This window comes from Nelumbo lutea, chromosome 4 (assembly GCF_056320005.1).
Source record: "Nelumbo lutea isolate HS-2025 chromosome 4, American lotus-T2T, whole genome shotgun sequence".
NCBI classification, from domain to species: Eukaryota; Viridiplantae; Streptophyta; class Magnoliopsida; order Proteales; family Nelumbonaceae; genus Nelumbo; species Nelumbo lutea.
This window is the reverse complement of record NC_142687.1, coordinates 4289074-4302120: the sequence shown is the minus strand read 5'-3', so window position 1 is coordinate 4302120 and position 13047 is coordinate 4289074. Positions and strand designations below refer to the sequence as shown.

Sequence of the window (13047 nt, the reverse complement as noted above, 5' to 3'; positions counted from 1 at the left end):
CAAACTTTGCGTTATCTGGTATTACCTTGCTTTTGAAGGATTCTAACTTGAGCTTCGGAGCCTCTACATCGGGTTCCCCCCGGAGCTTCTCCATCTCCTCCGTTTTAGGTTCCCTGCTACCCCGTTCGGAAGCAAGGCAGCGGACAGCTAAGACCTGCCGAATCGCGCTCCATCAGGTTTAATGGTTGGTTCAGCCATCGTTAACAGCACAATCCCGTTAAATATATGTTAATTGACTTAGGTGATGTGTTTGTTTTTCATTTGCAGGATTCACACGATGCGAACTCCTTGCGTGCAAGTCTCTTTTATCTTTTCACCACTCTCATTCTTACACAACTTTCGAAAACAATTAGAAAGTAGAAATCCATTGGATCTTCTTCATAGAATTAGAATGGGCACTGTGAATCACTTACTCCTCTTTTAAGGCCCAATTAACCAAAATTAGGTTCGTTTCATAACAACAAGAAGAGAAACAGGAACAGGAACAGGATTGTTTGGTACAACTTATACCAAAATCAGCATTATTGGATACTTATAGCAAACGAAGGAATGATTAGATCATCCAAAATGTTCATCAAGTAGAGAGCACCCTCTGGATCGCCTTATCATAGCTTTATTTTTCACCTTCTAGAATCCGGATAAACTGCAATTGATGGCTGATTAACCAATGTGCACATCGGCCGCAAAAAGTGTATCCCCACAATCACTCCGGTTGTGTTTGGTATCAATGGCTATGGGTGAGCAAATTCAGATACAAATGCAGATGCTGCATGAATAAAGGTAGTGGCTAATTTAAATCAAACTGGATATCCTGCCCACTATATTCTCTGCCCATATTCCACCTGTCTCGAATTGCATTTGTAGCCACACATCTTATACCGTGAGATGTGTGTGGCTGCAACGTACTGTGCGTAAGAGGTAGGATGCAGGTAGATAAAGTAGAAAATCTGGAGTCTATTGTAACTTATGAATTATCGTGCAAGTATATTGGATAGAATTATGTATTAATAAAGGTTTTTATAGCTCAGTTGGTTAGAACACCCGTTTAGTAAGCGGGAGATCTTGAGTTCAAATCTCAATGAAAGCAAAATCTTATTTACGTTTAACAATTTTTCATCTCTGTCTAACCCACAGTGTCCCACAATGCATCTCAGATGTGAACTCATCTCTTACTCTGCTCCTTATTATTTCGGAGACATGACAGATACGAAGATGGATCAGGCCGACGGCGAATCAATCTAGTACAGACTATCAAACCACGGACTTCAAAAGACTGGACCCTTCAGTGGGATGTTTTTGGGCTGAACAAACTACACCGAAAAATGTTGGGCGTGGTTTGAAGATTTAACATATCCAACCTAATCCCATCTAAAAATAGTATAATGATAATTGTGATACATAGTAACCCTATAATGCCATTGCTTTATTTATTTATTTTCAGTTTTTCAACTCATGGCGCTACACAACCATTGGGGGGGCATCTCCCTACCCATAACTCCCCAAAACCAAAAGCGCTACGTGAGTGTGGATTAACCTAAGTTTAGGGCGTGAATGTTATCTGAATTCTAGTACAGAGCATGATTCGACCAAATCACAATTGTATGTATGGATGTGGGTCACCCCATTCCAATCCGGTTAATACCCTAAGTTCAAGTCTGATTGAGTTATTCTTAATTCAATTTTATATGTACGAAGTAATTTTCTTTAAGGTTTTTAAAACTGAATCAGACAATAAATCAGTTAGGGGTTTAGTTTCTGAGTCGAATGGTTCGATCATTCAAATCGAATGGATGGCCCGTTTTAAAAAAAAAAAAAAAAAAAAGTCAAAACCGTTAGACGGTTCGAACAATTTGACTACTTGGGTCAATATTTTGTTGATCAAATCAACGGTTTTTGACAAAATAACAATTTTGGAATAAAATGGAACTGATCACCTAACTAATTCCTGATTTTTTCAGTCTACCATCCGGTCCAATTATGTTTTGAAAACCATGATTTTCTCATTTAAGAGCAAAAAATTCATTCAATTCCAAACAACTAAAGGTGTTGGTACAAACCACAGTCAGAGGAGATAATAAAGCAAAGAAAGTGAGGAGTTGTTGATAATGAGGGAAGGAGGTTCAGTAGTCACCTCAAATATATATAAGAATTTGAATTGAACAACAGTCTCAGTTTTAGACTAGTCTTAGTGTTAGCATCACACTCGAGACACAGATTGGAGATCCCCATACTTCTCACTTAGATCTTGTTCATGGGCCAGGTCAGGCTGGGCTTTCACTCTGCATTAACAATTTTTTTTTTAAGTCTGAGCCCGAGGCTAGTCCGACCATCGGGCCTACAACTTGGACTCGAGCCCGGCCCTCATAAAAAGCCCAAAGCTTGGGGCCCATGCCTGAAGTCTAGCTCATGCCTATACTATTGCTGAAGTGGCTGAAGAGAGAGAGAGAGAGAGAAAGAGAGATTATGAAGAAAAAATAAAAAATGTATATATTAAATTATTAATATATATATATATATATATTCTAATAAATATTATATAAAATATATATTATATATTTTATAAAATATATAATGCTGAATCAGGCCAAATCAGACTTTTTTTACAAATTCCAAACCTGACCAAAAACACAATCGGACTTACTATTTTGGAATCGAAATTAGAGCCATGAGTTTAATTACATGTTCAAGCCCAACCAAAATGCAAACCGAGACCGAGCCCGACGGCTACCCGATCCATGAACATATCTATTCTCACCATGAATTAGAAGACCTTAACGCCGCTACTTGAATCTCCTCAGCAATAGAAAGTAGAAACTAAGAAGGTGGACTTCCATTTATTTATCATAATTATTCAATGGATAAAGTATCAACTCAATACTCATATTCCAACATTAACAATAGGATCAGACTTGAAATAGGCACAACTAGCTTTTTACGGACAACGTGTGTCATGCAATATAAATCTCAGTGTTAGGCGCCACGTGGTCAAAGTGTCCAATGGCCGACGCTGAGAAAGATGATAATTACAAAAAGAAAAAGAAAAAAGGACGCATTTGGCATGCAATGCAATTTTAGCGTGAACGCATGTGGCATGTAATGTAATGTCAGAGACGTACGATGATGAGCAGCAGCATAATACATCCATCCCATTAGCACTTAGCAGCCAATCTTTTGTCAAAATGTCTCCCTACTGTTCATTCTTTAATTTATTCCAGCTTTATCTTTTTGTGAACTGTCAAGTATGAGTATATCTATTGGATTTTCTTCACATCATCACATGAAATTCAATTGCCACAAGAATAAGAAACCATGTTCAATCGGATAAATTTACTACGTTCAGAGGCTGAAGAACTTTTTCTTGTTCATGTATTATCTCTTTTCATATTTTTTAAATTTTGTTTTCTTGCTTTTCCTTGTTTCTTTTTCTTTCTATTTTTTTCCCTTATTAAAAGTTATTTTGTCCCAACGCGAGAATAAAGAAGAATCAGCTTAGATTGCAAGATGGTGAGATCCTTTGAAGTTTTGAAATTGAGGTGGGAGGTCTGATGCGGTGTAAAACTCAAAATACTTGTTACGATATATAAGTGGAGCCCAATATAAATTTAGGTGTTAGAAATATATATATATATATATATATATATATATATAAGCAGGAGGCATACAACATTAAAGAGATGATATCATGTCAAAAGATTACCATAAGGTCTTCGATGTGCCCCCCTGTTGCAAAAGAAAAAAGGTCTTAGCGTGGAAGTTAGGGAGAGAAAAAGAGATGGAAAAAGTTAAAGAAAATCTTATTTTTATAATTACATCAAGATTAAAAATTAGCATGAGACTAACAATTCAAAACAAGAAATATCACAAAGCAATAGCCTTTTGAAAGGCCTGAATTCTTTATAGGGAACATGATTATCTTGAGAAACTCTTTAAATTGCTAAAAGTAATGACGTATAGTCTTGTTTTACTTCTACCATTTCTATCTGCCAAAAAAGACCGTGATATAAGTGGTATCTCTAAAAAGGAAATTCAAGAATTAAAACCCAAAATTCTAACTTGATCTTGATCCTAAACCAGAACTCGGAATTGATGTATAAACAATAGAATTCCAATAAAAGAAAACTTAAATCAAATTTCAAAAATCCTAGAAAACATATTTTCAAGTCGACTTAATTCACTTAGACCAAGCAATAGGAGAGTGCATCCAATTAACACTAAGATTTACTAAAAAGTGATAAACCCTAGAAATCTCTAGATTCTTTATTAGGAATGGCAACAGGGTGGGGATCATATTCCTCATCCCTAACCCTAATTCTGAAATAAATCCATGTTCCTGACCCTAATCCCGTTAGGGATAAAAATTGTCCTCCATCCCTAATCATCAACGGGATGGATTCTCCGTGGGGATCCGAATCCCCAAAATTTTTAGTTAATAGTATTTTTTAAAAATAAATAAAAAATTAACATATATATTATTTTAAATATATTTTGATATATATTTATACATAATATCACAATATATATAATCAGGGTCAAGGCGAGGTGGGGACCTCATTCCCCATCCATCCCCAACCCCGATTGGGGATCCCTATTAATCCCCATCTCCGTCTCCACCCCACCAAAGCAATCCCCATCCCCAACCCCGATCGAGAAAGTCGAGTACCATTGAGGATGGAGAAAATGGCCATCCCTATTCTTAATATCATAAAAACATATATATATATATATATATATATATATATATATATATATATATATATATATATATATATATATATATATAAGAAAGTAATGCCATCAAAAGTTATACCATTACCTCCCCATTTTCTTTGATTGGCTATGCATGAGACAAAACTGAAAGCCAACTATATTCATTCTTTAATTGTGTCAATTAATGTGAAGCATTTTATCAAATTATAATTACATGTATGCCCTCCAAAGACCTCAAGATATAGGGCTAAATCTGTCTAGTGAAAATTCCAGAAGCCAAGGTCCCCCATTTGCACTTTTAATTTCCGGCATTTAAGCATTAAATAAAATAATAACTAACAGCTAACAATTATAAACATTTTACATTTTATGTAAAATTGAAAAAAAACAATTTAGTAGAATGGAAACAACTTAGTTTATTTGATCTATAACAACAATAACAACAAACTTGGGACAATACATTTAGAATAATAAGAAAAAACTCACTTGATTTATCCAAAAGAAACTAAAAGCTTGATTAGCCCTTTTTGCATTGAACTCTCCTAGAACGCTAAGAAAAACTAATAGAATTTGATTTGTCTTAATTGATTTTTCTTTTTTACGTTTTTTTTATTTGGCCTATAATTATTGAAGTGCCTTTATATGTTTTAAATTATAAAAATATATTATTTTGCATTAAATCACTAATTAAACATTGATACGGAGGATCTTATGCCTTTTTCCACCTCAAGCTATGCCTCATGCCTTGAGGCTTGGGACTTACCCTCATTCTGATGAAGGCTTAAACCTTGAAGTAAAATTCGTGTACCTTGCCTCAACGCTTAAGCCTTTTAAAATGATCCAAAGTGAAAGGAAAGAGCAAAGTATAGTGCAATAAACTACAAATGCAAGAAGCTTAACAAATTGAAGAGAGATTATCTTGTGCATAGTAACAAATGAAAGAATAGTGATAAATATAATAGTGTAATATTACATTTAAGAGTGATCGAGACGTTCTCGTAATCTCCATAAGTATATTCACTAACCTAAATGAGTGGGTTTTAAATTTTAGTTGTTCTTTATAAGTGTTTCAGGAAAAAAAATATTTTGATGTGTTTTAAGAGAAAATGATAGATGTTGTCTTCTTAGATGATGAGTTTTATTTGTAAGTGTTATGGTGGGTTTTACTTGTAAGTGTTGGGATGGTAATGATCAAATTGTTTAATAGAGTAATTTACAATTTGAGTGGTGTGTATTTTAAAGATATATAAAAAATCTAATATCACTTAACCGGTTAGGCTCTAAAGGCTATAGGGTCTCAATAGTAGGTGAAGGGCTGAAGCACAGTGGGTTGGCTTGAGTTAATATTTTACACTCTTTCATGCTTGGGCCTTCAAATCGAAGTTTGGATCTCCTGCCCACACAAACTTTGCCCACGCCTACCCACATAACATCTCAGCCACATATGGAGAAAATCATCCTCCTACATAGTATTATGCAGGGGGAGATGTTCCCAGTCAATGGGGGTAGTGTATTGTGGGCAGAGTTCTCGTGGGCAGGTGATCCAGAGTCTTCAAATCGAGCCAATTCAAGTTTTCACAAAGATGCAACCCAAGCCAACCCAAGCTACACCCCTATCTGCATTCAATAAGTTAAACTTTTACTCTTGTTCCTTTAAGGTTAGACATGTGAACAATCATTGAAGTTAATTCTTTTGTCATTCTTGTTCTTTGGAGAAAAAAATGATGCCAAAACACGCCCAAAGTTCTAAGAGAAACATAAACCCTCTGGGGGACTGGTTGAAATCAGAAGTCTTTCAGGACTGAAAAGATTTATTTCATTATTTTTATGCGACAACAACGTAACCCCACATATATTGTTAGGTTGTTTTCAATTTTCACGGGCATTTAGATATTCTCCTTTGGAAAAGTTAAATCATCGAAATCTAGCTACTTTGATTATAGTGCTATAAGAAAAAAAATTATGGAGATAGCAGGGCTAAGACCAGAGACCTTTTTTTTCTCATTTCGAGTGAGTAGTGAGTGGGAGGATTTAGGATTTCTTAACACAATTGCATGCTTACAACTCAACTTTCACAGTTGGTATTAGACCAACAATTCAACATTTCAAGTCAAATGTGATAACCCATAAAATTATAATTAAATAAGAAAAATATAAAATATAAAAACACAAGAAGTATATAAATTGTGCAGAAAACATTTGAACATATCTCTAAATATTTTTTATTAATGAACCATATTAAAAAAATAAATACAATAAATAGGAATAACTTTTATATTTACATAAAAATATAAAAAATTCAGAAACTTATTATATATTATCATCATCAAAATTTGTGACGTAGAAAGAGCGTAAACACTTACTAATTCCTTATAAATTTGTCAACCAATAATCTTCATAAAGATTCATCGCTCTTGGCATGATAGATTTAATTAGAGTTTTTTTTTTTTTTTTTTTTTTTTTCTGTTACTAGTAGTTCTCTTCTCGGTTCATTATATTATTATTCCACATCGATCCCTCGATGTCATGTCCATGTGCACGAATATGGAAACCATGTTTCTTTGCTTTTACTCCTTATTTGTATGTGTAGATTTGTAGGGGGAAGTCACCAATCACATATTCGGTACAGTACTGCTGATTCAAATTGTTTCAACTTGATACATACTTTGGTTTTTCGAAACACTACACCTTCGTGAACCCAATTATATACACAAATTTACAGGTTTTCTAATTATCCACTTTTTCTTCTTAAGTGGCATTTTTTGTTTCTTACCCTGGTGTTTCGACCACGTCTTCAGTTCTTCTGCACCAATTGTTTGTGTCCTCGTATTGCTGCTATATATGTATGAATATTGATGAAGGAAGATTTAGCCCGACCTCTTTATTATGAGACATGTGGCAGAAACGACAGCTCGACAAAAGGGGTCAAGCCTAGGCGGGAACAAGGGGACACACTTCGCCGAACTAACCCACCTTGTAACAGCTCGGGATAGATTTCGCCGAACTGCACCTTGTAACAGCTCGGGATAGACTTCGCCGAACTGCACCTTGTAACAGCTCGGGATAGACTTCGCCGAACTGCACCTTGTAACAGCTCGGGATAGACTTCGCCGAACTGACCACCTTGTAACAGCTCGGGATAGACTTCGCCGAACTAACCCACCTTGTAACAGCTCGGGATAGACTTCGCCGAACTGACCTTGTAACAGCTCGGGATAGACTTCGCCGAACTGACCACCTTGTAACAGCTCGGGATAGATTTCGCCAAACTGACCACCTTGTGACAGCTCGGGGTAGACTTCGCTGAACTGCCTTGTAATAGCTCGGGACACACTTCGCCGAACTGACCCACCTTGTTACAGTTCGGGATACCTCTGAGCTCAAGACCGCCTCGCTTAGCACTTCGCATCATCTTCTAGGCACCAAGCCTGACACCAGGGAAGTCCGTGCCCGAGGGTGCCACGCCTGGCTGACTTGGGATCTGACGTTTTGACAGTAGCACTCTAAACGGCCACCTGCCACCGCCACTGACGCCGCCATCTCCAGTTAGACGGTTAGGCAGTGACGGTTCTGTCTCAGCAGAAGGGACGGCGGCCGAGTTGACAAGCGCAAGGGTAATCATACCCGATCTGACAAGGGCCTCGGGACGAGTACGCGAAGTGACTATAAGAGCCCCCTGCCCCCCGACAACGGATTCTAACTTGAGCTTCGGAGCCTCTACACCGGGTTCCCCTCGGAGCTTTCCCATCTCTTCCGTTTCAGGTTCCCTGCTACCCCGAATTCAGAAGCAAGGCAATGGACAGCTAAGACCAGCCGGATCGCGCTCCATCAAATATGAATATCAAGACGTTGTCATTAATTGTAATAAGATTTTAAATGAATAATATAAACTTAATTATGGGAATTAGATAATACGTACCCATGTCTATTCGAAAGCCACTTCACATTTGTTGATGAATGAAATTAATTGTTGTTTCTTTTAATTTGGGATTATTATATTATGGGGGTGCAAAACTTGTACTTGTAATAATGCTCATTATGATACAAATCGGAATTAATGCATTTTTGTTTCTCAAAACAAAAAAAGGAATCAACTCTAGCTAGCTACGTAAGGTCGCAGGTAGCAGCAGGACAAAATTCCATCTAATCATAATTACTTTCGCTTATCCCTCCGAGATCTGTCATCTGTGTTTGTTTGCGGATGTTGAATGCGAGCAATCCGATTTATCTATCACTCAGATATCCCTCGAAACACCAAACGATAACTTCTTTTCCTTCTCTTCTGTTAGCGGACGAGGAAATTAAAGATGATGAATCAGGTTGGAGACACCAGTTCAGATCTCCTCACTCGTTTATTGAAATCCAAGGGTGGTAATTTCGTGTCTGCAGCTTTCTATATATCAGAGATATTTTCAATATCGGCTGTCTTCTGGAAATCCATTGAAAAAACTTGTTTCGGTAAGAATCCAAATTTGGCCCCACAGAACATCTCAACCACGTATTTGAGACATCTCCCAATAATAAATATAGGAGATGATTTCACAGCACAGATATTTTTCACAGTTCATCCTCAACTGTGAGGGGCAGATGTAAACTCATTGGGTAAACCCTTTCCTTTCATATTTCAACTATGATTTATTTGATAGGAGATATTCTAAATGCAAAATTGCAAGGGGCTGCTGTCGATAAAAGCCTTACTCTTCTTCATATATATATCTCACAGCACATATGGATGAAATAGTGTCGGACGGAACGAAAGTTTGGCAATGTTTTTGGACCGCTTATGAATTATCCTCTCCCCCTCTCTCTAAGGAATCTATTAACAACCTACAAGGCTAGAATTACATGTATTAATAATAATTAGTAAAGTAAAAGGGTAAAAAGAGGTTGGAGACTTTGGAGTGAGTGGCAGTGCAAGATAATAGATCTGAAAGAAAGAAAGGCAGCTGCACATAAAATTTCAATGGTAATACCCAAATCTATATCACTAACTGCCTTCTGCCTTCTTCTCATTCTAATCTTCCTTCCTTAATTAGAACCCATGCTTAGCGGCTCGCATTCTCTGTGCTTCCAAACTTTGATGCAGACGTTACAACTGACACTCCCACACAACTCTTTGGATTTAGGCTTAAGAAATTAGATATTTTTATTTTTCGGATCGTGTTCAAGCTTAATCCTTACAAGCTTAATCCAGTTATATATATATATATATATATATATGTATTTATACATGTTGAACACATATTTATATATTTGTATAAATATATATTCGATAAAGAAGATTTAATCAATTATAATAGCAGAAGTAGGCCAATTGATAGTTGGTAGATTCTCTGAATCGTCCGTGTAGAGCGGGGGTGGGCCCAAAGGGAGAGGGAATGGACTACCCCTCCCTGTTGTTGATTTGTTGTGTAGTCCATGAAACCAAAAAAAAAAAAACAGAGGTAGGATTTATCAATTTAACAAACTTAACAAATAGTTTTTAAAAAATTTACCCAAAATAAAACCATCAAAATCAACCCATGCGGCCGTGCCCATGCCCACCCGAAAGCTCTCACAACTGTTGTTGTTGGTACGTGGTACTGTATCACCGCCTATCTGTGTTTCGCACGTGCCATCCTACACAATGCTACGTCATTACACTATCACGAATTACGAGCAGGGGATTCATATATATGCTGGCCTCTACGGCTATACCTTATGATTCATGTACCTGTGTCAATACATATGTCCCACATGAGATTGAGAACCGCTGATTTCTGAAACACCAAGCACGCACTTCTTTATAGCTTATCCTGCTACGCCCACCCAACTCCAGTCTCCAGCTCTTTTCAATATCTCCTTCTCTGCATTTGTTGTGTCTTCAGTCCTTCTCTATTCTCTCTCTGCGCCACTGCAATCACGAAAGCAACCAAACCGAGAAATTTAAAAATATTCAGTAAATAAATGGGCGAGGTTTTAAACCCTAATCTCTTTCTTCCCCACTCTCTTCCTAGTTTTATCGATTCCCTTTTATATTTTGTTGCTTCTTGTTTCCGGTTTTTTTCTCATAATGGAGTTTTCTTAACTTCATCGTCTTTCAGGAAGAGAAGAAACCAGAGGAAAAGAAAGCAGAAGAAAGCAAGGGAGAAGATGGAAAACAACCGGATGTAGAGAAGAATGAAAAGAAAGAGGAATCCAAGCCCGAGAAACCAGCTGATGAAAAGGAGGGGGAGAAGAAAGCTGAGGAATCCAACGACTCAAAGGAATCGGATGCCAAGGAAGCCAAGGAACCCCCTCCCCCAGAAGAGATCGTTCTTCGGGTCTACATGCATTGCGAGGGATGTGCCAAGAAGGTTAAGAGATGCTTGAGAGGATTTGAAGGTTCAGCTTTCGTCGGATCAATTCCTTTCATTTCCTTTGTTTCCTTTTTGATTTTTATAATTTCCTTTTCCCTCCTTCCTGCGTCAGACGTCATTCAATGTTCCGCTATGTTATGTTGGTTAGGTGTCGAAGGCGTTCAGACCGATTGCAGGACTCATAAGGTGGTTGTGAAGGGGAAAACGGCAGATCCGTTGAAGGTCTTGGAAAGAGTTCAACGGAAAAGTCATAGGCAGGTGGAACTCCTGACTCCCATCCCGAAACCCCCGGCCGAAGAGCTGAAGAAGACCGACGAGAACAAAGAGAACCCTGAACCGGAGAAGAAAGAAGAGGTCCGTACATCGGGAAATACAGACTCCAACAACATTTTCGGATCTCTCTGTCTCTGATCTAAAACATCTTTTTTTTTTCTTTCTCCGTATATTTCACTTGTCACTTTTGTTTCAATGTCATTTCCAAGTTGTTTTGAGTTTTTATTCCCTGTTTTTGCAGCCGCAGGTTATTATAGTAGTGTTAAAAGCCCACATGCATTGCGAAGCTTGCGCGCAGGAAATCAGGAAACGTATTCAAAGAATGAAGGGTAGGCTACTGCAATGATCTAGGCCTTCTCCTTTATTTCGCTTCTGCATTCAAGTTCGTCTGTTCGTAGTACCCTGTGTTTTTTATTTTTCTCCGTCATTGTAAAATACTCCCGTTTCTTTAAAAGGTCCCAGCTAATTTCTTCAGATTTCAACTCTTTTTTTATAAAGTAATTCTTTTGAATGTTAAACACCTTTCAAGCCTTTGTTATAGTTTATGTACTCAAATTCTCTGCAATTTCAAAATAATAATAATAAAACTACTGTGAATCCACTTTTTTCATCACTGTGCTTGAAAGGGAAAATATATTCAATGGGTCCTCGGAATCCTAATAAATAAATGTAGAATTTATTGTCCGTGGTCATTGCAGTAAATTTTGTTTCAAAGGCCAAAACTTTCCAGCAAAAAGGAACAAAATTTTCACAAGTACGGGTGTCTTAATTTCAGGAGTGCAAGATGCAGAACCAGATCTGAAGAGCTCACAAGTGACGGTGAAAGGCGTATTCGATCCCCAAAAGCTGGTGGAGTACGTGTACAAGAGAACAGGGAAACACGCAGTGATCTTGAAGCAAGAACCGGAGGAGAGCAAGGAAGAGAACGAAGAAAAGAAAGAGGAAGGTAGAGAGAAAGAGAAAGGAGGGGAGGGAGGAGTTGGAGGAACTGGAGATGGGGAGAAGGAGAAGAAAGAAGGTGAAGCGAAACCGGGGACTGAAGAGGAGACGAAAGTGGAGGTAAAGAAGAACGAATTTTACTACTACTACGCCCACCATCCCAAATACGTATACCCTCCTCAGATCTTCAGCGACGAAAATCCCAACGCCTGTTCGATTATGTAAAAATTTGAGCTTGAGAAAGTCACCATGGATAGAAATGGTACTGGGACCAGTGAAGAAGTATTACCCTTTTTCCCACATTATTTACTATTAGTCGTTTTAATTTCGCAATATTGTACATTGCAGAATCCGTTTGGCGTTTCTTTTCTTTTTTCTTTGCATAAAAGATCTACAGGGCAATATCTGTAGAATTTTTCAATTTTGTTATGTCGCAAGTCTATAGTTTTTCCTTCTTCTTGTTCTCTCTCTCCTTCAACTGTTAACTGTTATATTTTTATATAAATAAATATAAATAGAGGAAAAATATGGAACACAGGTTCATTCTCCTTCTCGGAACTTGATCTGAACTCTACAGTTTGGGCGCCGATTGAATGAGCGTGCAAAGTGGAACGGACTTGTGCGAATAAGTTAGTGGACCGTCATGTACAGTGTAAAAAGAGACCTGAGTTTACTCCTTAACCATATATCGTATTAATAAAAGTAGTGGTGGAAGGAATTGGTACCTCATTACTCTGATAAAAAGTTATATGGTTAAGTTCTCAAGGTTGGGTGGTCTTGACGTTTAGGG

The 13047-nt window shown here is 37.5% G+C and overlaps 1 protein-coding gene and 1 non-coding gene across 3 annotated transcripts; both read left to right on the top strand.

The window, feature by feature from the left end:
* Positions 1-1013: 1013 nt before the first annotated feature.
* On the top strand, positions 1014-1087 carry TRNAT-AGU (transfer RNA threonine (anticodon AGU)). Its single transcript has one exon. It is a non-coding gene; the product is annotated as a tRNA-Thr (tRNA).
* A 9317-nt stretch (positions 1088-10404) lies between these two features.
* Positions 10405-12792, top strand: LOC148853468 (heavy metal-associated isoprenylated plant protein 7-like). Of its 2 annotated transcripts, none has more exons than XM_088982543.1 (5): positions 10405-10662; positions 10791-11070; positions 11194-11399; positions 11560-11647; positions 12094-12792. In XM_088982543.1, exons 1-5 carry the CDS (start codon positions 10654-10656, stop codon positions 12480-12482), a joined length of 972 nt encoding a protein of 323 aa, XP_088838669.1. In that variant the 5' UTR covers positions 10405-10653; the 3' UTR covers positions 12483-12792. The 2 variants fall into 2 exon arrangements, with proteins under 2 accessions (XP_088838669.1, XP_088838670.1); XM_088982544.1 differs by having other exon boundaries at positions 10408-10662; positions 11566-11647.
* Positions 12793-13047: the final 255 nt, after the last annotated feature.